The sequence below is a fragment of the Arvicanthis niloticus genome, chromosome 24 (genome assembly GCF_011762505.2).
Source record: "Arvicanthis niloticus isolate mArvNil1 chromosome 24, mArvNil1.pat.X, whole genome shotgun sequence".
In the NCBI taxonomy this organism is placed as follows: Eukaryota; Metazoa; Chordata; class Mammalia; order Rodentia; family Muridae; genus Arvicanthis; species Arvicanthis niloticus.
The window spans coordinates 16,014,785-16,040,403 of record NC_133432.1 but is presented as its reverse complement, the minus strand read 5'-3'; the positions used below and the strand labels follow the sequence as shown (position 1 = coordinate 16,040,403).

Below are 25,619 nucleotides of genomic sequence, written 5' to 3'. Positions count from 1 at the left end.
AATCTTGTCTGGGGGGAAAAAAATTAGTTAATTAATTAAATGAGGTACATTTGAGGGGTTGGGGACAGGCAAGAGGAGAGCAGAAATCATGTAACGTTTTAACTCAAAATGATAATAAAAAGCTAAATGATGGCTCAGGTCTGTTACTCCAGCTACAAAAAGCAGAGGTAGGAAGGGAAGAATGTCACAGCCTGATTAGGCTACAGACTGAGATCTAGGACAACCAGGGCTACGAAGGGAAAAAGAAAAACTGTCTCGAAAGAAAAATGAGAGCAGGAGCAAGAGCGAGCGAGCGAGGGAATCTGGAAAGGAAGAAAAAAAGAAAGAAAGAAAGAAAGAAAGAAAGAAAGAAAGAAAGAAAAGGAAACTTAAAAAGAGGGACTACTGAGTGACTCATCAAGTAAAGACATTGCTGCCAAGCCCGACAACCTAATTTCTATCCCTGGGACCTACGTAGTGAAAAGTAGAAGCTTACCAAGGACTGATGAGTATAGTTTCATGACTTTTTTTTTTTTTTTTTTTCTTTTTTTCTTTTTTTGAGACAGGGTTTCTCTATGTTGCCCTGGCTGTCCTGGAACTCACTCTGTAGACCAGGCTGGCCTGGGACTAAAGGCGAGCGCCACCACTGCCCGGCCTCTTTTAACTTTCAGAAGCTCACATGCACACAACAATTTAGTTTATTGTTTGGGTTTTGTTGTTGTTGTAGTTTTGGTTTGTTTTTTTTTGTTGTTGTTGTTGTTTTCTTTCTTTCTTTCTTTTCTTTTTCTTTCTTTCTTTTTCTTTTCTTTCTTTCTTTCTTTTCTTTTCTTTTTTTTTTTTTTTGAGATAGATTTTCTCTGTGTAGCCCTGGCTGTCCGGGGACAAACTTTATAGACCAGACTGGCCTTGAACTACAGAGATCTGCCTGCCTCTGCCTCCCAAGTACTGGGACTAAAGACGTGTGCCACCACCACCTGCTTCGGTAGTCATTCTTAAAGGAAAAATTTAAAAGACCTGGAGAGGGGCTGGAGATCCAGTTTTAGTTCCCAGCATGCACGCGGTGGCTCACAGCCGTTTGTTAGCTCCGGTCCACCAGAACTGTCAACCTCCTCCGACCTCTGTGGACACCAGGCACACATGGGATGCATGTTCATTTACACGGTCAAAACATTCACAAAAATGAATAAACTTTGTTTTAAGTGGGCCAGAGATGCAGCAGCCCACCTGCAGGACACTTACTTGCATAGTTCGTGGAAAGCCCTATGTTCAAGCCCTGGGCACATACAAGTTGTTGATTACTCTCACAGAGAGAAGCATGGTACTTGGCAGGCAGGGAGAGGCTTCCTCTGAGCACCCTATCTAGGGCTCACCCATTCCCTGAAATCTCCTGACGGAGTTGGTCACAGCCCAGTTCCTCTGCTAACAAACCCTCCAGAGACTTTCACCACCTGTATCTGGACAGCAAGACAACTTTCACCCCAATGTTGTACTCCCCAGCTTGCATAGCTCACCCTTCACCCCATTCAGCCTGGCCCTTCTTCAGTCTTATCTCACGGACCTCTTGTATACACACATTATATCAGGTCACTTTTCTCCTGTGTCGTTTATAGTCTCAATTTATTTCCTAGACTCCAGGAATGAAACCTTCGGAGGATAAATTTTCCTCTTTCCTCCATATCTTAAATCAAACAAACTGAGTCTGGTTGAACAAGAATAAGATAACCAGGAAGATAAACCTTGATCTGGTCCTAAGAGAGAATATTGGAGCCAGGCAGTTGTGGGCAACTCCTTTAATCCCAGCACTTGGGAGGCAGAGCCAGGCAGAACTCTGTGAGTTCGAGGCCAACCAGGTCTACACAGAGAGTTCTAAGCTACACAGAGAAAACCTGTCTTGTGAGACAAAAATAAATATAGAGAACTTTGGGGTCAGGGCCTAGCACAGTGGGAGCATGCACTGAGCAAGTGCAAAGGCCCTGGACCCCATCCCCAACACCACAAAAGAGAGAAGTCAAAGCCGAGGTCGCTCCCTATGTGAAATCTTTTATTGCGCAAGTATGAGAATCTGAGTTCAAATCCGCAACATCCACACAAAATAAAAATAGAAAATTACGTTCGAACTGCTATGCATCCTAGAAGTTTCAATATCAGGGACTTGATTTGCTTTTTCATGGGTTGTCTCTTCATATATTTTCACTGATATTTTTATGTGTCGAACTTTCCCCCTCCCCTGCCCTTGGAAACATGGTCTGACTTTATAGCTGCAACAGACCTGGAACTCAGAGATTCATTCACCTGCCTCTGTCTCTGAAGTTCTGCGATTGAAGTCATGGACCACCACCTCGTGCTAAAAATGTGAAAGGACTCAACAGTAGCATATACCTTTAACCCCAGCATTGGGAAGCCGGCAGGCAGATCTCTAGGAATAGCAGGCTAACCCAAGCTACATACTGAAACCCTGTTCCCCAAATGACCAAAGTATTTTAAAGGGAGATATTAACACAATTAAACATGGTCTCAGTATGTAGCCCCAGCTGACCTGAAACTATATAAAGAGGCTGACCTCAGACTCACAGAGACTGCCTGCCTGCCTCCATACCCCCCTCCTTGAAGTGCTGAAGTTAATAAAAGCATGCACCACCATGCCCAGCAAGATTTTTTAAGTTATGTTTCTATCTGTGAGTGAGTATGTACACTCAGAGGCCATGGGCACTGGATGTCCTGGAACTAGAGTTTCAGGCAGCTGTGATCCTGTGAGAATAAATTGTAAAAATGAAATTTTAGGTCTCAACATGAAAGATTCTTAGGTTCAGAGTTTCAATTTACCCTCAAGTGTTAGCTACCCCTGGGGTGCATCCTAGGGACTTGAACTAACATTTCAGAAGAACAAAGGACCCAAGATAGAGGCAATAAAACACCTGGGTAAACAGTCACTTAAAAGAATTCTCCAGGAGCAAGATACAGATGTAAATTGGTAGTAAGATACAGATGCAAATAGGGACAGAGACTGGGAAGGAAACCATGCTTGAGAACGGATGTTAAAATCGGCCTTTGTAGTTATTGATTAAGAGGTAAAACTGCCTTTGTGAGCCTTGTGAATATTGGTATATAAACGGCCTCAACTCTGATTCAATACTCTCTTTTGCCGCACACAAGGGAGTCCTGGTGCACCGGTATCAATAAACCTCATGTTATTACAACGAGTCCTGCCTGTGGGTTCTCTGTGGGAGCGCGTCCCTTGGTTTTGGATATTTAGAGTCCAACAATCCATCCAATACAGGTGCTGGGACCTGAACTCTGGTCCTCTGCAAGAGCAGCGTGGGTGCTGAACTGCGGAGCCACCTCTCCAGGCCCCTTTTCTGTTCACCTTTATGAAATGCACCCAGGGTAATTTGTGTGCCTCTTTCTTACCAGTGTCTAGGATGTTCTTTGTCTCTTCCAGATGTTTATTCTCTATATTATTTTATTACATTATGTGTGTATGAGTGTGTGCCACGATTTGTATAGGAGTCGGTTCTCTCCATCCACCATGGGTTCTGGGGATTGAACTCGGGTCATCAGGCTTTGTGGAGGAAAGTCCCTTTATTTGCTAAGACGGTGCACAACTTTTTAATCCCAGCATTTGGGAAGCAGAGGCAGATAGATCTCTGTGAGTTTGAGGCCAGTCTGGTTTACAGAGTGACTTCAAGGACAGCCAGAACTATGAGAGAGACCCCATCTAAAAAAATATTTTATTATCATTATTTGTGTGTGTGTGTGTAGGATTCATGATCAAATTCAAGGCTTAGTAGTCAATTGTCATTATCTATTAAGCAATCTTACTGAACCCTGTCCTTTTTTTTCCCTCAAAGACAGGGTTTTATTATGTAACCCAAACTTGTTTTCCACTCCCTGTTTTTGTTTTGTTTTGTTTTACCTTCTTTTTCCTTTTCCTTCCTCTTTGAGGTAGGGTTTCAGGCAAGCCATATTCTGTCCTTTATAGACAAGGCTAACTTTGAACTTCTTATCTTTCTGCTTCCACCTTCCAAGATCTGGAGTTTCAGTGTGCCGCCACACCCCCTTCAGATTAATTCTTAAACAGAAAAAAAATGTGGTACAATATAACTATTCTATTTGCAGCGTAATTACGGGGTTCAGAAATGCTTCTGAGTGCGCTTCAGATCAAGTGACAGAGTGAGTTTTAAACCATTTAAGAAGATGTCTTCTTTTTACATTCTCTGTTCCTGCCATGGAAATATTTTACACTTTTTTCTGTGGAACTAATTCACCTGACCTGTGGAGCTGTCAGAAAACACAGATGAACAAAACGAGGTAGGAGACGTTTGTATTAGGGGCAGAGTTATAGTTTATAATTTTAGTCAAATTAATACTAAAGACTTATTTTTATTTATGTGTGACTGATTTACCTGCACACCATGGTGATTATATGCACCATATATGTATCTAGTGCTCTCAAAGGTCAGAAGAAGGCACTGGAGTTGGGAATGGTTTTGAGCTACTATGTGGGGGTTAGGAACTGAAACTGGGTTCTCTGCAAGAGCGGCAAGTGCTCTTAACCTCTAAGTCATCTCTCTAGCCCCCTATTATTTACGTATTATTTATTTTTGCTTTTTGGAGACATGGTTTCTCTTGTGTATCTCTGGTTTTCCTGGAACTTGCTCTGTAGATCAGGCTAGCATTGAACTCAAGAGATCCACGTGCCCCTGCCTCCTGAGTGCTGAGATTAAAGGCATCTAGCCCCTGTATTTGAGACAATGTCTTACTATGTAGCTATGGTTAATCTGGAAGTGTGTGTGTGTGTGTGTGTGTGTGTGTGTGTGTGTGTTCCATGCTGGTCATGAACTCACAGAAGTCTACTTACCTCTGACTTCTGAGTGCTGGCTGGGATTAAAGATCACCACATCTGGTGAGCTATAGTATTTTTACGTGCGTATGTGTGTTTGTATGTCTGTATTTTTTATGGATGTATTTGAGTATGCATATTAGCGTAGTTCCCATAGAGGCCAGAAAATGGTGTCGGATCACCTGGACCGGTTGTGAATTGCCATATGGGTGCTGGGAATCGAACCCAAGTTCTCTGCAAGAGCAGCCATTGCTCTTAACGGCTGAGCCATCTCTTCAGCCCCAAATTAATGTTATTACACAGTTCAAATGTCCTAACAGCTTGATCATAAACTCAGGTTCTTCAGGCACCTCTAGGCCCGGCCCCCTTATTTACATAGGGACCGCCTACCAACAGAGTAAGCCCGCCTTTTCCGCTAAGACCTCCCTTTCCGGCAGGTCGGGCCTCTAGCTCCGCCCCCAGCTGCTGATGAGCGGCTTTTGCGCATGCGTAACCCGGAAGTCTTGACGCTTGGTTCCGATTCCCAGAGACCTTGGCTTACGGAGCCACGCGCATGGTGGAGGAGCCATGGGGAAGTTGCGACGCCGCTACAACGTGAAGGGGCGGCTGCAGGCGGAGCCCCGGCCCGCCAAGGGCCCTGAAGCGCCTCCCGTGCGGTTGGAGCTGGACGGTGAGAAGCCGGGGACCGGGAGGATGTCTGGAGTGAGAGCCGGGTTCCACATGACTGGAGCAGGGGGCGTGACAGCCTCTCCGGCAGCGTGGGGGTACTGCCCGGAGTATATGGCACGCAGATTAGTTCTTTGCATCCATTCCCAGGCCTATTATAATCATCTCCTTCCCACAGACCCATAAATGTGTGTTTCAGACCAGGCCCGTTAAGCCGTGCGCCAGGCTGATTGCTATGTTTGGGTGCTGGGGCGCCTGTGAGCACCGGGGACACTGTTCTGGTCTCTAGAAGTAGTGACAGCTTAGGGCTACAAAGCAGGACATTGTCTCAAGCCCCAACTTCTAACAGAGGAAGTGAGGAGCTATGGAAGACTTAGCCAAAGAGGGACAGGATGAAGGGTAATGTGTAACCATGGCATATTGGTTGTGCCATTAAGGATTGAAGGATGATGGGGTGGGAGGCTGGAGTTGATGCTTGGACCAGTGTTTGGATTCTGGTGTATTCCGAAGGCGAGCTGGCTGGAGGTGCTGCCTGACTGAGCCCGTGTGTAAGCACAAAGGTGACAGCAGAGCATGGGCATTGGTCGGGTTGCTGGAGAAGGCAGATGTTGGGAAGGGGGGTAGTGGTGAGTGATTGAGGCCCTGCAGATGTTCAAAGGAAAACTAGAAGCTATTGACTCAGCTGCTCAAGACAGGCAAGTTCAGAGGAGCATAAACATTTCGTATATAGATGGCACTTATTTATGTCTGATGAGTAGAGTTTTGGCTCCCTGAGAAGAGAGTCCAGCCCGGAAGGAGAGGGGAGTGGAGGAGAGCTGAGAGGAGAGTGCTGACCCAGAGCTTGTGAAAAGGACTCACCTTCCATCTCAGATGCTCCCTGGGGTCCTGAAGGGAGGAAGGGGAATAGTAGAAGGCATGTTCAGGATCAGGCTGGTTTGGGAGGAGACTAGAGCTAAAGCGATCTGATCCAGTAGAATCAAGTATGTCTTCCTGGCTCCTGAGACTTGGGTTTGGGGCATGCCACGTTACAGTACCTCTACCTTTGTTTTCATATCTGTAAAATTGGACTTAATTCTTCCTCAGTGGAATCATAACACCCTCTGGCTCTTAATTTAAAAGTAGACATGGAGCCAGGCAGTGGTGGCACACGCCTTTAATCCTAGCACTTGGGAGGCAGAGGTGGATTTCTGAGTTTGAGGCCAGCCTTGTCTACAGAGTTCCAGGGCAGCCAGAAATATACAGAGAAACCCTGTCTCGAAAAACAAAACAAACAAACAAACAAACAAAAAAAAGTAGACATGGGGGCTGGAAAGATGGCCCAGAGGTTAAAAGCACGACTGCTCTTCCAGAGGTCCTGAGTTCAATTCTCAGCAACCACATGGTGGCTCACAACCATCTGGAGTGGGATCTGATGCCCTCTACTGATGTGTCTGAAGACCTCTACAGTGTATTCATGTACATAAAATAAATAAATAAATCTTTAAAAAGAAAATAAAAGTAGACATGGCATAGCCCACAGCTCAGTAGCCTAGTTCTGAGCACTCTTCAGGGTTCTATGTATCCCAGGCTGGCCTGTGTAGTCAGGGGTGACTGAATTTCTGGTCCTTTCGCTGTCCTCTCTCAAAGGATTACTGTCCTGAACTGCCATACTTGGTTTTATGTGGTGCCAGGGCTCTCAGCATGCTAGCCAGGTTCCCTCCCACCTGAGCTACATCCTCCCTCCCCGTAGTCCCTCAAGAATGTCATAGCTTGTTAATGCTAACAGTTGTGACACACAGACCCTTGTTCAGCACTCCAAGATTGGTAGGTGACATGGGCCACCTGCAGGAGGTGGCGACCTCATCTGATATTTGTCATGAGTAAGCATCAAGGACACCCTGCAACTTCTTGCCCCCTAGTGACACTGTGGCTGTCTTTTCAGACAAAGATGTGTTGAAAGGAGTAGATGCAAGCAATGCACTGGTGCTGCCAGGGAAGAGAAAGAAGAAGACCAAGGCACCGCCCCCTTCAAAGAAAGAGAGGAAGCCCCTGACGAAGAAGGAGAGGAAGTTGCTACAGAAGGTCTTGGAACAGAAGGAGAAGAAGAGCCAGGTACGCCTCACTATGGCTGGTCTGCACCAGCTCTCCAGATCAGGGGGCTGGAGGGGAGTCTACCCCTCCTTGTTATCTCTGCAGCAAGATTGTCTAGTAGAATTTCCAGAAAGGAGGGAAGTGTTTCATGTCTATCCAGTGACACAGTAGCCACTAGCTACCTGTGGCATCCAAGCGAGCCTCTGAGTGTGCTGGCCTGCTTTAGAAACCGTGTACATGAAGGGGTGTGTATAGAGACCATAAACTTACACGTCAAAATCAACAAAGCTGAAACTGCCACAGCTCACAAGAGACGAAAGAAGTCACATAGCTTAGGGACTGGCCACATGAGAAGTCATATCTGTCCTGAGGACAGCAGCGGGTACCATGCTTTATCCAGTCTGGTTGCTGTGCACTGGGACAGCCAGTAGTTATAGCACACGGTGCTACAGAGCTGTGGCCCATGACACTGGGTTCTGTTAATGGTGGAGGAAGAGCTAGCCTGTGTGTTCAGAACACCTCATAGCTGCTGGGTGATATCTTCTTGCCTTACAATTTAAAGTCTAGTACTAACGAGGCTAAGATCCCCCGAAAGCCTGGCCTCCCCTGGTCGGTGATCAGCAGCTGCCTGGTAGCCAGTGCTCTCATACCTTTCCCAGCGTGCCGAACTGCTCCAGAAACTGAGTGAAGTCCAAGTGTCGGAGGCGGAAATGAGTCTCTTCTACACCACAGCCAAGCTTGGCACCGGGGACCGCATGTATCATATCAAAGAGTGAGTCACAGAGCCTGAGAGGGCTTGTATCTCATGTTGTCTTGCAAGGGCAACGGTTGGGGAGTGGAGGGCTGTCCATACCGAATGCCCTTCTGGCCGTGCACCTGCCTGGCATCTGATATGCCACAAGTAGGTCAGCTCCTCATCAGCCATGACCTTGCTTTGGCACCTTAAAGGCCCCACTTGCCATGAAACCACCTCTTGCTGTTCTGTGTGACATCAGGCATTCAGTGGCTTCACATTGAAAACCCACTTCCCACCTGGGCTTGACCATTGGAACTGTGGGGCCACCTCAGGGTGGCATGCCTCCAGGGGATTACACCCCAGACCAGTCCATGTGCGTACATACATGTATACACACACACACAGCTTCTTTGTTCAGGGCACTGCTGTTGGGTGAGTGTCCACTGCCCCAGCATCACTGGACCTGAGGTAGAACAAGAAGCAAAATGTTTCTTTTCCTTTGGAAGGCACTGGTGTTTGTTAGTCAAATACTTATATATCTGTACCCAAAAAATGAACCCAGAGGTAAGGCAGAGACAGGGGCCATCTAGGAAAGGGACTGGCACCTGGAACTGAACCCAGTGACAGTCTCCCTAATAGGAGACTTTGAGCAGACACTACAGTGTGACAATCTGCAAGAAGTGTGTCTCAGGGTAAGAACAGCTAGTGCAAAGGTCCTGAGGTAGATGTGGAATGGCTTCTGGTGAGAGGCCCCCATAACTAGATGTCCTAATATCCCTGCCTCAAGTCTCTACTCTCTCAGGAGGAAGCCTGACCAGCCTGCTGCTGGGGGCCAGGAGAAAGTCAGTAGCCTCAGTGGGGCCCACCGGAAGCGCCACAGGTCATCATCAACAGAGGAAGACTCTGAGTCTTCAGAAGATTCAGAGCCTGAGGAAGCCACAGCTGACCAGCCTGGGACCAACACAGGGATAGACCCAGTGCATCTGCCACCAGCTTCTTCTGGGATCAAGAGCCCTGCACCCACCCCGCAGCCCCCTCCATCTGGGACCTCTGCCCCTCCAAAAACACCAGCCTCTGCCCCACCTCCACCCCTGGCCAAGCCTGCTGTATTCATCCCCGTGAACCGCACTCCTGAAATGCAGGTTGGTTCTTCTCTTTATGGTCAAAGGGACAGGTTAGTGGGACCTCTCGATGGAAAGGAACCTCAGTGTCCACGTCTAGGGACAGTGACATGGTTGTATGTGTATGGGTGTTTTGTATGCCCGTATATATGTACGCCATATGCATCCCTGCAGAGGTCAGATGAAGGCGTTGGTTCTGTTGGAACTGGACTTTAGGTGCCTGTGAGCCACCATGTGGCTGCCAGAAATCAACCCCAGGTCCTCTGCGGGAGCAGCCAGTGCTCTTAACTACTGAGCTATCTCTCCAGTCCCTGGGTATGCATTTTAGACCCCGGATCACGTCACCCAGTGTGGCCTCTGTACGTGGGGCACCTCCTCACCTGCTCTCTGTGGCTGTCTCTCTAGTACTAACATCTTCTCCACAGGAGGAGCGGCTCAAGCTTCCGATCCTCTCTGAAGAGCAAGCCATCATGGAGGCTGTGGCCGAGCACCCTATTGTCATTGTGTGTGGCGAGACTGGCAGTGGAAAGACTACACAGGTGCCCCAGTTTCTCTACGAAGCAGGCTATAGCAGGTGGGGCTGGGCCAGGGGTGCCCCTTTATTCCCTGGGGACAGTGGGCACTTAGGTTCTGAGACCCGTAAGGGCCTGAGCTTCAGCAGGCCCAATCCTGACTCTCCTTTGTGCACTGTGTGACTTCAGACAAATTTCCAGCCTCACCTGGCATATTGTCACCTGAGAGATGGGAATGACACTAAACTCAGTGGTCCCATGGGCTCAGTGACAAAAGCATCACAGTGCGAGGCACATGGAGTAATGTGTTTCCTAGTGTTGCCGGGTTCTATGCACCCAGTGTGATTTTTCTGTATCGCGATGCCCACCTCAATTCACCATGAAGTTAATTCAGTTGGCAGAAGAGTTGCCAAGGTGATGCAGAATTCTAGTTTTCTCTTCACCTGGGGCCCCCGCTCCATCAGCATTTCAAGGTGTACCTGTTGTCTAAGCTGACACTGTCTGGACTTACCGGTTCATATACTTAGTCTATTCAGGAATGACATGCAGCTCAGACAACCCCCACCCCGACCCTGTAGAAGAAATGTCCTTATTCTAATAGCATCCCTTGGAGACGTGTCCTAGCCGTACACCAAGTTCTGCTAGAGCCCCATGAGTGCGGTGAAGTGTGGGCTGCCCCTGGCTGTCCTGTGGCTATGCCGTACTGACGCTGGGCAAGCGATGTGTGTACCCCGTTCTCTGGATTTTACCCTCGGTGACTAGTGACGTTGAAGTGTATGGAGATGGCTCCAGGACAGACAGTCATGGCTAATGTGTCTTCTTCCCCAGTGAGGACAGCATCATCGGTGTCACAGAACCCCGCCGAGTGGCTGCTGTAGCCATGTCCCAGCGGGTGGCCAAGGAGATGAACCTGTCACATCGGTGAGGCCCCGATTCCTGGGTATACAGGGGACTTTGCAGGCTGGGAGGGAGGTGTAGGTAGAGTCATTTTGCCTCACTCCCATGGATGGTCCAGCAGAGACCTCTTAACTTGCTGAGGCAGGGGTTGCCGGGCAGGGAAGAAGCCATCCAGGCACCCAGTGCTTGCTGAAGGACACTATGCCTGTATAGGAGCCTGGCTAGAAGCAAGTGGCAGCCTGCAAGTGAGCCATTGGTGTAAGGCCATGTAAACACAGAATTCCAGTCCTGAAACCCTCTGCCCAGGACTTATATTTCTTTACACTGTGGTGCTAAGAATGGAACCTAGGCCTTGTGTGTAGTAGATAGCCACTCTGTCACAAGCTCCTCCCGCCAGCCTTGCATTTTTAACTTTTTAACTGTAAGATGTTTATATGTCCACAGAGAGAGAGAGATAATGAGCCTCAGGTACCTGAGGGGGTCAGTAGCTGCCACCTGTGCCCAGCACTGCAGCGTCTCTACCATATTGTCAATATATGGCCCTGGGAACAAAGACCTGCTTGTTGGGGACTGGAGAGATGGCTCAGCAGTTAAGAACACTAACTGCTCTTTCAAAGGTCCTGAGTTCAATTCCCAGCAACCACATGGTGGCTCACAACCATCTGTGATGGGATCTGATGCCCTCTTCTGGCATGTCTGAAGACTGCTACAGTGTACTTGTATATAATAAATTTAAAAAAAGAAAAAAAAAAAAGACCTGCTTGTCTCCCAGTGAGCTCAGCCATGCTCTGTCCAAGATCCAAGATCAACAGTGTGCCTGGTAATATGGTTCCTTACTCTGGAGCTTCTCCCTATCCTCGGCCCCAGAGACCAGAGCTTGGGACAAGCATGGCTGGGAGGATCCTCCGGTCACCCTTGAAGGGACCATGTAACCAGAGCCCCAGCTGCCTATAGCTCTGGAGACATCACTAGCTCTGAGATGATGAATCTTCTCCCCATAGGGTTGTCTCCTACCAGATCCGTTATGAGGGGAATGTGACAGAAGAAACCAGGATCAAGTTCATGACGGATGGCGTGCTGCTCAAGGAGATCCAGAAGGTCGGTTGTCTTTCCCGGTCTCATACAGGACACGGAGGGGTGGAGAGTAGGCTGTCATCTTGCTTGTGATCACCAGTGTGCCTGCCATGTGTGGCACTGAGCATGTCCATTCTTGGCACCTTAGTCACTTGATCAGTATGGTGGTACCTCAGAATCATTTCTAAGCAGACAGTCAGTGACAGAGGGCACAGGGTCCTTGTGAGCAGAGAAGCCATGGGGTGAGTAAGCAAGGTTACTTTTCATGTCCTTTTTTTTGTTTGTTTGTTTGTTTTTGTTTTTTTCGAGACAGGGTTTCTCTGTGTAGCCCTGGCTGTCCTGGAACTCACTCTGTAGACCAGGCTGGCCTCGAACTCAGAAATTCGCCTGCCTCTGCCTCCCAACTGCTGGGATTAAAGGCGTGTGCCACCACTGCCAGCTGCATACCCATTTTTGGTAGAGGGGCTGAGGACATGGCTCAGTTGGTAGGGAGTTCTAGCATGCCTGAAGCCTGGGATCCAGCCCTAGCACCACACACCCACAAAAAACAAAACAGAACACAACAAAAAAATCTGCTTGTAAGAAGAGGATAAAGAGAGCTTGCAGCATGCAGTTGCAGCCTGACTCCTGGCCATGCACAGTAGCTGCAGGCAGTCAGGATGCCCTGCTGCCCCCCCCCCCATGGGCCTCTAGGGGCTGCTGAGGGGGTGGAAGCAGTCTGGGGATTGGTCACGTGGTTCAGTGCCTGTGGTTGTGGGGGGCTTGGTGGCACTCTGGTGTAACTGTCCCTCCCCCGCAGGACTTCCTGCTGCTGAAATACAAGGTGGTGATCATCGACGAAGCCCACGAGCGGAGCGTCTACACAGACATCCTTCTAGGGCTCCTGTCTCGCATTGTAGCGCTCCGGGCCAAGGTGTGTGGGAAGTGTGCAGGAAGGGCAGACAGAAATCACCTTGTGAGGGGTTTGAGCTGGGAGGGGTACCAGAGGACACCAGAGCTGGGCATGAGTCATTGCCAGTGTTAGGCTGTATCATTCTGTGCTGTCCCCATTAACTCATAGGCCTTGGTCCAATGTCATGCATAGTGAGAGATCTCTCCACATCCAAGAGGCTCAGGTGGAAAGTTAAAACTGGGCAGGCCTGCTGGAGCCAGCTAAAGGGTACCTTCAGCGTCAGGCTCTGCAGGTTCATAGATTGCTGGGTTGAGCCCTCCTTCCCCCCAGGCCTGCTCCTCCCTCTTCAGGTCTGCTCTCTTTCCAGCTCTATGCTCAGATAGTGGATGCGAGGGGCCAGCTTTGGGGGCATACTATCCCTGTTTCTGTCCCTCAACAGCACAGTGGAGGTGGAGGTGTTTTAGGAGTGCCATGTGCCCAGCCACATTGAAGGCACTAGGGATGGACAGTGACCAGGAAAGGGTGGTATGCCAGTCCTGCCCTCCTGGCGCCACCCTTGGTCAAGGTGACAGGTAGTAGGCCAGTTCAGGATTGTGGGCTGCGGGCCTTTAGCTGACCCCTCCCCCGTCCCAGTGCTGAGTGCATCCTTCATTTGGCACACCTCCACTGTGCTGTCTGTTGAGGGACAGAAACAGGGATAGTATGCCCCCAAAGCTGGCCCCTCGCATCCACTATCTGAGCATAGAGCTGGAAAGAGAGCAGACCTGAAGAGGGAGGAGCAGGCCTGGGGGGAAGGAGGGCTCAACCCAGCAATCTATGAACCTGCAGAGCCTGACGCTGACGGTACCCTTTGGCTGTCTCATGAAGGTGGAACCCTGCCATGGTCCCTTTAGCTGACTTCATGGTCGGGGCTCTGGCTGGTGTCACCTGCAGAACCCAAGTGGAAAGGTTCCCCGTGGCTGGGTTTCATTTCCCCGGGGGTGGGGGGCAACCTGAAGAGTGCATTTGCTGGTTATATGTAGCCACGGTGCTGAGCGGTGCATAACTCAATGTGCTGTGCCTGAGTCAGCAGACTGTCTTCCACAGAGGCACCTGCCCCTCAAGCTACTCATCATGTCTGCCACGCTTCGGGTAGAGGACTTCACCCAGAACCAGCGCCTCTTCTCCACACCTCCCCCGGTCATCAAGGTAAGACTCTTGAGTCTTGACATGTGAGAGCTGTGATGTTAGGGGTTAGTTCAGAAGTCAGAGACACTTCTGGGCTGTGGCATTCTTGTGAGTTTGTGGCCCTGTCACAGGTTGAGTCTAGGCAGTTCCCTGTGACAGTACATTTCAACAAGCGGACCCCATTGGATGACTACAGTGGTGAATGCTTCAGGAAGGTCTGCAAGATCCACCGGATGCTGCCTGCAGGTGAGGCCTGATGGGACTGGCACATCCATCCGTCCCTGACTGAGGACATGGGTTTGCCCTTCACCCCTCTGACAGCACAGGGAACAGTCAAACCATAGTGGCATGGCGACTGCCAAGCCTAAGCCCAAGCCGCCCTGGTGCCCCTCATATCTAAGGCAGTGGTAGTGTGTTGAAGCATTCTCTTGAAAAGGACAAGCATGGATGGCCTCTAGTTTTTAGAGCCCAAGCACAGCAAACCCTGTTGGTGTGCTGTTAGGTGCCCCTCACCACTCGGCTGACATATTTGGCCTCCACCCACCCAGAACCTAGCTCCCTGGGCCTAGCTCCTGACTTGTCCAGCCTCACGGCAAGTGCTTGCAAGGATAAGACCGGCAGCTGACTGGCTTGGTTTTCTCTGCAGGTGGCATCCTGGTGTTCCTCACAGGGCAGGCTGAGGTGCATGCACTTTGCCGTCGGCTTAGGAAGGCCTTCCCCATTCGTTGCTCCCAGCCACAAGGTAACTACCCATAGCCTCCTGTCGGTGGTCTCTGCCTGCTACCCCTAAGCCTGGCAACTTGTGCCCTGATTGGGGTGTCAGCCTCCATCTCAGTGTCCTCAAGGAGAGCCTGTGCCTTTGTGCCCCCAAAACAGTATGCTCACCATTGCAGCAGTTTTGCTGTGAGTGACAAGAGTTAAGTGCCAGCTGCCTACGTTAGCCACAGGAGTCTCTTCCCACTCTCTTCCTCCTTAACAGAAAAGGATGAGGACTCAGCAGAAGGGATGCGGAGGTTCAAGAAGTCCCGGACAAGAGCTAGGAAGGCCCAGGCCATGGTACGTGGAATCCTGTGGAGACCTGCACTCTCCAGTTGCCATCTTCATGAACTCTTTGAATTTAAGGGTCAATAGCATGAAATGAAAGTAAAGTCCATCCCATCTGATATGGCCGGGAGCCATGTGGGTTTCTGGGGGTCACACTGGTCCAGCCCCATTCCACAGCACAGAGTCCTGGTGGATTACAATTCTAGACGCTGCAAGGTTGAGTGTGTGTTATGATTTTCAACACAGGGTCTGCCTGAGAGGAGCCTGGAGCACAAATAGAACCATAGATGCTTACTGAAGTAGGGAGAGATGCTGTTTGAAGCTGAGGGGCCAGCCAGGAGAGGGGCCTCCCAGGAGAGGGCCCACCCCAGGCACCCTGAGAGCTGTATGTAGTGTCAGTGGCTTCTCGGTGGCCTGTACCCTCTTTTGCATTTAGGTGGGCCAGGCAGCTTGTAAAACTGTACATAGCTCACAGCAGCCTTTTGAGATGACTCCATGCTCATATCTGATTCATTTGTTTATTTATTTATATGCTTTTTCAGACAGAATGTCACTATGTAATCCTGGCAGGCTGGAATTGCTATGTAGACCAGGCTGGCTTTGAACTCACAGAGATCCATTTGTCTCTGTCTCCAGAACACTGGGAATAAAGGTGTGCACCACCACACCTAAATTTTTAAATTTTTTTAGATTCATTTTATTTTATGTGCATGCCTGTGTTTGTTTATGTATGTGCGCCATGTGCATGCCTGGTGCCTAGGAAGGTCAGACCCTCTGGAACTGGAGTTAGAGACGGTTGTGACTTGCTGTGTGGGTGCTGGGAATCAAACCCAGGTCCTCTGTAAGAACAAGTGCTATTAACTGCTCAGCCGCTATCCAGCCCCCATACCTAATTATTAATTAGGAATGAGGCAGAGAAGGTGATTGTTCAGAGAAGATGATGGCCTTCCCTTGTACGTTCCTGGGTGTGGCTTGGTTCACACCCAGGTTGCCTGAGCCCGTGGCGTTGGCATCTCCTCAGGCTTTGCCCCAGATCAACCTGGACAACTACTCTGTGCTGCCAGCCGGCGAAGGCGATGAGGACAGGGAGGCAGAGATGGACGACGAAGAGGAGGCCCTGGGCTCTGACCTAGATCTGGACCTGGGTGACGGCGAGGCAAATGAAGGTGCGGCCTGGCAGAGCTCTGCCCTCGGGTTCTTTGTTCTCTGAGATCAGCACGGCTCTGCTGAGCCCCTATTGCATGATAGGCCCTGTTGGCCACTCAGACCAGAGAAATCATGAGTCCTGTCCTCATGCATGTGACCAAATACATCCTGGCTCCTGCTGGTATGTGAGCACAGAGGTGGTCCTTTCTGGTGGGTCACCATCCCCAGGATGGCCGTTTCTGGGCTAACATAGGCCTCATGCAACTGAGGAGGTGTCTAGAATCTCGGGGCCCCTGAGTGTGTTGATGGGGCAGCTCCTTGTTATCCAGCTTGGGTTGGCTAGGTGTGGTAGCACACACCTGCGGTCCCGGCTCTTCAGAATACTAGCTTGAACGCAGCAGAAGACTGCATCTTTAGAAAGAGAGACTAATATGGATTTTGTGTCCAAAAAGGCCTCTTTCTGTACAAGCATACCCTGCCACACTACCTGGACACATACAGGGACTGGGGCCAACTTTACTCTCAAGGGATGCTGCAGTGTGGCAGGCATCGCAGGCCCATGCTGGGCAGCAGTAACAGCTTTCAGGAGCTCCTAGTACTGTATCTAAACAGGAGCCCTCAAGCCTGGGCTGGGGAAGGCCTCTCACTAGTGTGAGGTAGGAGGGATTTGGAGGCAGCCAGACAGCTAGAAGCAGGCCTGTGCCTGTAGCACCTCATCAACCTGCACTCCGGTGTCCCATGTAGGTGAGCAGCCAGATGCCTCCTTGCCCCTGCACGTGCTCCCGCTGTACTCTCTGCTGGCCCCTGAGAAGCAGGCACAGGTAATGGGACAGCTTCAGAGCATGAACATGGGGTGGGTCAAGCCTCAGGTGCTTTGCCATCTCCTTACTGACCAGCCCCTGATACTGAAGTAATAGAAACTACTCCTGATGGCTGTGCTTGGGGCTTGGTGGGCAGCAGCGGACCTTGCCCAGCTGACAGCAATCTGTCCACCTGCCGTCTCATAGATTTTCACCTGATTCTGATGTCTTGTCTACTCCCACTTCCCAGGTCTTCAAACCTCCTCCAGAAGGGACAAGGCTGTGTGTTGTGGCCACCAACGTGGCTGAAACATCCCTCACCATCCCTGGTATCAAGTATGTGGTGGACTGTGGGAAAGTCAAAAAGCGCTATTATGACCGTGTCACAGGTGTGTCCTCCTTCCGTGTCACCTGGGTCTCCCAAGCATCTGCTGACCAGCGGGCTGGCCGTGCAGGCCGGACAGAGCCAGGCCACTGCTATAGGTAGGCCACTTGTCCCTGTATCATGGGCGTTGGGAAGCAAAGCTGCAGTTGCCCCTCTGCAATGAGCGGGCCATGTGTCCTCAGGAGCACCACAGCCCTTCCCACACCACTGGCTGCTTTACCTGCCTTTGCCCGGTGGCCAACAGCTTATTTGGAAGTAGTCCACGTTCTACAATAATTTCATAGCTGGGCCACCGCCACCACCATCGGGGTAGCACTCCTGAGAGTGGTCACTCCCTGAGGGCACCCTAGAAGGTATCACTGTCTGCCAGCCACCACCTAGTTTTCAGGGTCACCTCACCATGTTTCTCCTGGTGGATGAGTCCCTTTCCACTGCCTTGTCACATTGTTACTGTCATCTCTGCTGGACACTGAGGTTGTTCCTTTATTCTGTTGTGTACACATGTGGCCCTGTGTCAGTTTGAATGTCTGCTCATCTTTGTCCCTGTGAAGCTCTTAATTAATGAGGGATGAGCCACTAGCCAGGTACCCAGGTTCTCCTCTTCTTCGCCTTTGTTTGCAGTAGCATGAGGCTTATGTCAGTGCCTTTGAGTCTGTGCTCCCCTCAGGCAAGTGCTCTTAGCGTCTTCTGCACTGGCTGCCTGCCTCTGTGCCTTCTCAGGAACTGTCAGTTCAGGCCTCTCCTCAGTTCTTAGTTAGGCTCCGTCCATCTGCTGATGGCCTAGAGGAGAGGGTTCTTCTGACGTCTGAGAGCTAGATCTGTGGCAGTCATGTCACCGGCCGACATTTTCTCCTAATATTGTTACTTTGAATAGCTTTATTGCCATTCTTTAACACCTCTTTAGTTTATAGGATGGAAAACTTTAAAAAATACAGGAGAATATAGGTGGGGTAGCTGGAGGTGGGACTCACTGCCCTGGTGAGGGCAGGCCTGGCTCCAAGTGCTCGGCATGATTGGCCCAGAAGTCTGGCTGACTTCTTCTTTCTACTTCTCCCCACTTAGGCTGTATTCCTCAGCTGTTTTCGGGGACTTTGAGAAGTTTCCTCCTCCAGAGATAACCCGCAGACCTGTGGAGGATTTGATCCTGCAAATGAAAGCACTCAACATTGAGAAGGTCAGTCTCGGCCGTAGCCGCCTCCCTTCCTGCTCAATCCTCAGCCTGGTGCATTGTCATCCCAGAGCTGCGCCTTCCAGGAAACCAGCTGGAGTGGTATCCCAAGGGACCATCAGTCAGGAGGTACCCTGGTGGCATTCAGCCTCTAATGAGGACAGCTTGCCTGTCCCCTGGGAGACAGAGGCTCATGGATAGCCAGATCCCACAAAACTTGTGGGCACTCAGATATCCTGCTGATTCCTGAATGCAGGCTTCACTGCCAGCGTGGTCCTCTGATAGAGCTGGGGTTCTTCTCCCCACTCCAGGATGGGGTGATCCAGTGAACAGGATCTGCTTGTACTGTATGTTGTCCCCCAATCCTTGTCACATGACATCCAGATAACCACTTAACAGATAGGGAAACCAAGTCAGGGAAGAGACAGTCTCTGTTCAAGAACATATCTAGTGAGCTACGGAAGCCTGGAAATGCATCTGGACCTGGTCCTGTCCCAGAACCCAAAAGAAAAGTTAAAACTGAAGACTCTTGCCTGCTCTAGAGAGGTGGCTCAGCCAGTAAAGGTGCCTGCTGCCCAGCCTGCTGATTTGAGTTTGGAAGAACCACATGGTAGAAGGAGAGAACCATCTCCTGCATGTTCTCTGTCCTCCATACTTGCTCTTGGCATATGTACACCCCCACACATAAGAATAAAAAAAAATGTAAAATAGCCGGGCAGTGGTGGCGCACGCCTTTAATCCCAGCACTTGGGAGGCAGAGGCAGGCAGATTTCTGAGTTTGAGGCCAGCCTGGTCTACAGAGTGAGTTCCAGGACAGCCAGAACTACACAGAGAAACCCTGTCTCAAAAAACCAAAAAAAAAAAAAAAAAAAAAAAAAAAAAAAAAAAAAAAAGTAAAATAAAAGCGCCTTAAAAATAAAGAATATAGCCAGGGAATGGTGGTGGTACTACATACCTTTAATCCCAGGCACTCGGGAGGAGGAAGCAGGCAAATCTCAGAGTTCAAGGCCAGCCTGGTCCAGGACTACATAGAGAAACCCTGTCTCGAAACAAACAAACAAACAAAATCCAAACAAGCCAGTATACATATACATATACCCTTGGCGGGATGAAGCTTGATCAGTTGAATGCTTGCCTTGCACACAGGAAGGCCTAAGTTCACTACTGAGCACCATATACACTGGGTGTGGTGCACACCTGAAACCCCAACACTTAGGAGGTAGCTAGCGATAGGAAGGTTAGAAGTTGAAGGTTAAGGTAGGCATAGGTGCACACATCTGTACCCCCAGCAGTTGGAAGGCTGAGGCAGAAGGATTGTTATGGCTTAAGGCCGGACAGAAACATGAGTTTGAGCACAGAGTGACACCGTGACTTTCTCTGTCACCGTATTTTGAGGCAGGTACTGACTATATAGCTGTGGTTGGCCTGGACCTCCCTGTGTAGACCAGGCTCAAACTCAAACCCACCCAGCTGGGATTATAGGTGTGCACCACTACGCCTGGCAAGATCATGTCTCTTAAAATAAAAAGACTGTACCTCACTGCATGTAGTGATACAGGCCATTGTTCGCATCTCTCTAGTGAAGAAATCTGTCCCTTTAACAGGGGTGGGGATCCCCAGTGATTTTCTGTTTCTTTGTTACAAACAACTGATTCAGAATCCAAAAAAAAAAAAAAAAAATCACATTAGGTGATCACCTAGAACTTGACGTTCATCCTTGTGGCACCCGTGACCACAGTCATATTTTTCAAGCATAATACCTTTTTTTCCTAAGTATTGCATGATGGTTCATATGTTGTTGCTTATAAACGTCTAGATTTTAGTTGATAATATAGCCCCGGGCACACAGTAGGAGGTTTAATTTGGGGTCATCCTAGCACATGGATCCTGGGCACCTAGGCTCCATGTTCCATTCAGCATGACCCATGGCCTGGGGACAGGCTGAGAGGAAAGAGGAGCAGCACCTGCTGCAGCCAGCGTGACCACATGGGGCTTGCTTCTCTGCATCACTCTGTGCCTTCCTGTGCCAGGTCATCAACTTCCCGTTCCCCACACCTCCCTCCGTCGAGGCCCTCGTTGCTGCAGAGGAGCTGCTGATTGCATTAGGGGCCCTGCAGGCACCTCCAAAACAGGAAAGGTAGGCAGGGGAGGGTGGGCAAGCATGGGTAGAGCCTCCGAGAGCAGGCTCCGTGCTTCTTACCCACTGTATCCCTTGTCCCCAGAATGAAGAAGCTACAGATGTCACAGCTGAGCTGCCCCATCACTGCCCTGGGGCGGACCATGTCCACCTTTCCTGTGGCGCCCCGCTATGCCAAGATGCTAGCCCTGAGCCAGCAGCACGGCTGCCTGCCCTACACCATTGCCATCGTGGCTGCCATGACTGTGCGTGAGCTGTTTGAGGAACTGGACAGGTGGGTTAGTGACAGCCTTATCCCTCGGAGCCCTCTGTGCTCTCCATTAGGAGTGCTGGTCTGGGGAGCCTGAGCCACTTTATCTGAAGGGTGAAGGGTTTCATCAGAGGATCCCTCAGGGCAGTGGGCTGAAGCCCAGTGGGCCGTGTGTGTGTTTACAGACCAGCTGCCAGTGAGCAGGAGCTTGCAGAGCTGAAGGGCCGTCGAGCCCGTGTGGCCCAGATGAAGAGGACCTGGGCCGGGCAGGGGGCATCTCTGAAGCTTGGTGACCTCATGGTGTTGCTGGGTTAGTGCCACCTCTAGGGCATGAAGGAGGGTGATTGGTATCTTGGAGCAGATTGGAGCCAACCAGTGAGAACACCCTGCCCTGCTCTCCAGGTGCTGTGGGAGCCTGTGAGTACGCTGGCTGCTCACCCCAGTTTTGCCAAGCTAACGGACTGCGCTACAAGGCCATGCTAGAGATCCGGCGCCTGCGTGGCCAGCTGACCACTGCAGGTACAGCCCAGGTGACAGTGTGGACAGACAGCTGTCCCTCTCTGCTTGGGTTTGCTGTGATAGAGATTCCACACCTGCTCATAAGCCTGCCCACTGGGATGGACTCAGCCCCAAGTCAACATCTAGTTCTCCTGCACACTCACCTAGAAGGCTGCCTCTGGTCCTCTTCCCTCCCACATGTCCCCAGAGTTATCAACCCATGGGTACAGAATTCCTACTTAGCCACAGGTGGCTCCTCTATCTAGGACTCAAGAATGTCCCATTTTAAGATACAGGATGGCCACTGGGTGAAGGTGGCATCTAATTGGGAACCCAGTGCTGTTGTAGCAGCTGTAGGCTTCAAGGATCAGTGGCTGTTTTCTAGCCCACACTTCCCCAGGAGCAGGACATCATTGTAGCCTGTTTTCCTGCCTGCTGTCACACGCATGGAGCCATATGCGTGTATGTAATTGTGGACAGCACCTAACACTAATGACAGCAGGTGGCCATGTGGAGCCACAGGCCTCTCCAGGCCACCTTTTAGTGAAGGGATGGACGGGGCTGAGGTTCCTGTAACTATCCTACCCCATGGGAGCCTGGGGTGGCTGTCCCTTGGCAGGGCTTTGTTGGCATGAGACTCTAGGTTTTGGCCCAGGAAGGGGCTCTGGGTTGAGCCACTGCTGACCTCTATATCAGAAACAAGCACTGTGTGGGTGCGGCCCAAGTGCTGGGTGGTTTCCTGAAGGACTGTCAGCCTTCCTCTGACCTAGACTTCCTGGACTCCTTTCTCACCTTCCTCACAGTGAACGCAGTGTGCCCTGAAGCTGGGCTTTTTCTGGACCCCAAAATGCAGCCTCCTACAGAGAGCCAGGTGATCTACCTGCGACAAATCATGGCAGCTGGTCTAGGTGACCACCTGGCCCGCCGGGTTCAGAGTGAGGACCTGCTGGACCCCAAGTGGAAGAATGCCTACAAGGTGGGACATAGGCCTACCCTTGGTGACTGACCCCATAACCTCTGGGAAGGCCCCCACCAAAGAGCAGGTGAGGCCTGCTGTTTGTTGGAGCATAGGATGTCACCCTCAGCTTCTTGGTTACTTTCTAGAGATACATTCTACATCATAAGGTCACCCTGGCTTCACTGTTCAGCGTGGCCAGCATCAGCACAGTCAACTTGAGACAGTTTCTCTACCCTGGAGAAACCTGAGCTCCCTTCCACCTCACCGCTCAGTGTCTGTGAGCAGTCAGTGCTCAGCAGTCGATGAGCCGTGTCTCCAGCCCTGTGTTTTCTTTTGTGTGTTTGTATATGCTGCTGGGAACATGTATGGAAATCAGAAGATTACAGGAATCTTTTTTTTTTGTTTGTTTGTTTTGGTTTTGGTTTTTCGAGACAGGGTTTCTCTGTATAGCCTTGGCTGTCCTGGAACTCACTCGGTAGACCAGGCTGGCCTCGAACTCAGAAATCCACCTGCCTCTGCCTCCCAAGTGCTGGGATTAAAGGCGTGTGCCACCACCGCCCGGCTACAGGAATCTTTTTTTCTCCTTCTATCATGTGGGTCCCAGGACTTGAACTCCCATTACCAAGCTTGGTGGCAGGTGCCTTTCTCTGCTGAGCCATCTCACTGGGCCCTAGCTCTTTATTTCAGTGAGGGATGGGCACACATACACAGGCAGACCTGAGGTCATCAGGTTGGCATGGCAAGTGAGCCATCTTCCCAGGCCCAGGCATCAGTTGATAGCCAAAGAACAATGCATCCTGGGTAGTGCCTGGTCATTGGCTCACTGGCTTGATGATTGGACCCTGACGAGTGGACTTGAAGAGCAGAGAGAGCGCAGGCTTTTCTCTGAGCTGACCCTGCATCCACCTCTCTGCAGACCCCTCTTCTAGATGATCCCGTCTTCATCCACCCCAGCTCTGTGCTCTTCAGAGAGTTGCCCGAGTTTGTAGTCTACCAGGAAATTGTGGAGACCACCAAGATGTACATGAAAGGTACTGCATAGTGGCCGCAGTGACATCAGTGGGTGCTGTGGAGCATTCTGTCTCTCTGGGAGAGCGTGTGAGACCTGACGCCCTCTCCTGGCTTCAGGTGTCTCCACCGTGGAAATCCAGTGGATCCCTTCCTTGCTGCCCTCCTACTGCCAGTTCGATGCGCCCCTGGAGGAGCCGGCCCCTGCTTACTGCCCAGAGTCAGGACGGGTGTTGTGTCACCGGGCCAGCGTGTTCTGTGAGTTGGGACCGCTTCCTTGGTGGCCTGGTCACCTATAGCCACTCAGCTTCTTGGACTCATCAGCTCATGCGCTGCTCTTGGCCATGTGCCTGAGGGGGTCCCCCTAGTCCCCCTGCTCCTCCATGGGCTTGGGGGGAAAGATGAAGCAATTGCCCTTCATCACACGTTCCCATCCCCCAGACCGCGTGGGCTGGCCACTCCCTGCTGTCCAGGTGGACTTCCCTGAAGGCATTGACCGCTACAAGTACTTTGCACGGTTTCTGCTGGAGGGACAGGTAAGTTCTTGGGCTACCTGTGGCCTGTCTCCTAGGTGTCATGAACTGCAGGCCCCACTCGACAGTCCTGTGCTCTCTCACCAGGTCTGCCGCAAGCTGGCTTCATTCAAGAGCTGCCTGCTATCTAGCCCCAACACCATGCTGAAGACTTGGGCCAGGTACAAGAGTATATTCCTGAAGTATCACCACAGGCAGTGGCAGAGAGGTTTCTCTAGGGCTGCTGTGTCAGTCACATATGCTGGGGATGTGACAACCACAGGAGCCTCCTTCATTCTGGAGCTGTCAGTGGCCTTCGGGCATTTCACCCTTCTAAAGATGTCAGGGCTCCTGCATCTCTACCTGTCTCTCAGGACTCTCCCTACCTGCCTCACTCCTGGTGGCTACATTATTCCAATCTTGCCTTCTCCACTTTTCTGTGTCCCCTTCTTATACGGGCCCCAGTCTTGACAGTAGGGCCTAACCTATGGTAAAGAACATGTGTCCTTCAAGGGGCTGGGTGGACATGAGTAGCGAGGGGTCCTGGAGAACACTGCATGCTGTCACTATGCACAAGAGGCTTCCAATGACTGAGTAGCAGGTCTATCCCTGTCTATCCCTGCTTCTGGTATAGTCAGCTATCATCTCCTTTCTACAGGCTGCAGCCCAGGACAGAGACCCTGTTGAGAGCCCTTGTGGCCCAGAAGGTTGATTCCCGTGATTCCCTGCTGGCTGCATGGAAGAAAAGCCCCAAATGTGAGTGTGACTCAGCTGGGATCAGGGGATATTGCTCAGAGGAAGAACCTAAGCAAACCACGTGCCATGGTGGTCTATCTGACAAAGCAAGCCCCTGGCCTCGCACGCTAACCCTGACCACTTCTTCCCATAGACCTGCTGGCTGAATACTGCGAGTGGCTCCCAAAGGCTATGCACAGTGATGTTGAGAAGAACTGGCCCCCTACCACTGACGGCTGACCACACACCCAGCTGCACAGTCAACCAGGCTGTTACCAGGAGGCACGCTGTGGCCCTGGAAGCCCCTTTTTACCTCAGCCCAATTCAGAGCCAAGCTCACAGCTGCACTGACCAGGAGTGCCTTCTTTGTGACTGTTATAAGAAGACAGACATGATGTGTCTTCCACATTCCTCCCTGTCTGAAACAGACTCTTCAGGTGACATTAGACCCTGGGGATGCACGGAGCTACACTGGGGCAGGAAAGTGGACCCTTCTCCCAGAGCACCTGTCCAACCTCACAGCATTTTGGGTAGCAAGTGCTGCAGACTTCGGTGACCAGTGACTTTGCCAAATGGTTGGCCCCAGATGAGGGATGGCTATCACCCCAGGGTTTTGTTCCACGTAGATGGAGACTGATTTCCAGGGTCCTGCTTTGGCATCGGTAGACAGCAAGTTCTGTCTTAAAATGCTGCTCTAGCTGGATATGGCCAGTGAACCTGTGGCCTCAGCTGGTAAGGATCCCAAATGCAAGGCCAGCCTGAGCTACACAGCAAGACTGTGTTTGTTCGTTTTTCAAGACAGGGTTTCTCAGTATAACCCTTGCTATCCTGGAATTAGGCCTGTAGACCAGGCTGGCCTCAAACTCAGAGATTCCCCTGCCTCTGCCTTCCTCAAGTACTGGGATTGAAGGTGTGTGTCACCACCGCCCAGCAAGACCCTGTCTCACACAGTTTTGTTAAGAGTAAATATTTGTGGTGTGCTGTTTCATTTCAGCTTGTCTGTCACCTCAAACATGTCACATGC

General features: G+C 50.8%; 1 protein-coding gene across 1 annotated transcript; it reads left to right on the top strand.

Annotated features, from left to right (window-relative positions):
- Positions 1–5,319: 5,319 nt before the first annotated feature.
- On the top strand, positions 5,320–25,588 carry Dhx37 (DEAH-box helicase 37). The gene is made up of 27 exons (XM_076922964.1): positions 5,320–5,489; positions 7,407–7,576; positions 8,215–8,327; positions 9,094–9,433; positions 9,838–9,986; positions 10,753–10,845; positions 11,823–11,919; positions 12,695–12,808; positions 13,874–13,975; positions 14,086–14,200; positions 14,601–14,696; positions 14,934–15,010; positions 16,020–16,164; positions 16,889–16,965; positions 17,195–17,427; positions 18,392–18,503; positions 20,528–20,634; positions 20,720–20,908; positions 21,070–21,194; positions 21,287–21,403; positions 22,186–22,358; positions 23,257–23,371; positions 23,469–23,606; positions 23,790–23,884; positions 23,969–24,042; positions 24,519–24,616; positions 24,750–25,588. Exons 1-27 carry the CDS (start codon positions 5,387–5,389, stop codon positions 24,833–24,835), a joined length of 3,453 nt encoding a protein of 1,150 aa, XP_076779079.1. The 5' UTR covers positions 5,320–5,386; the 3' UTR covers positions 24,836–25,588.
- Positions 25,589–25,619: the final 31 nt, after the last annotated feature.

Bases quoted from the DNA above. Each gene is read 5' to 3' on its own strand.
- Dhx37 (XM_076922964.1), top strand. From the start codon at position 5,387: ATGGGGAAGTTGCGACGCCGCTACAACGTGAAGGGGCGGCTGCAGGCG. The intron at 14,697-14,933 runs GTAACTACCCAT...CCTCCTTAACAG, and splicing joins TCGTTGCTCCCAGCCACAAG to AAAAGGATGAGGACTCAGCA. The intron at 18,504-20,527 runs GTCAGTCTCGGC...TTCCTGTGCCAG, and splicing joins AAGCACTCAACATTGAGAAG to GTCATCAACTTCCCGTTCCC.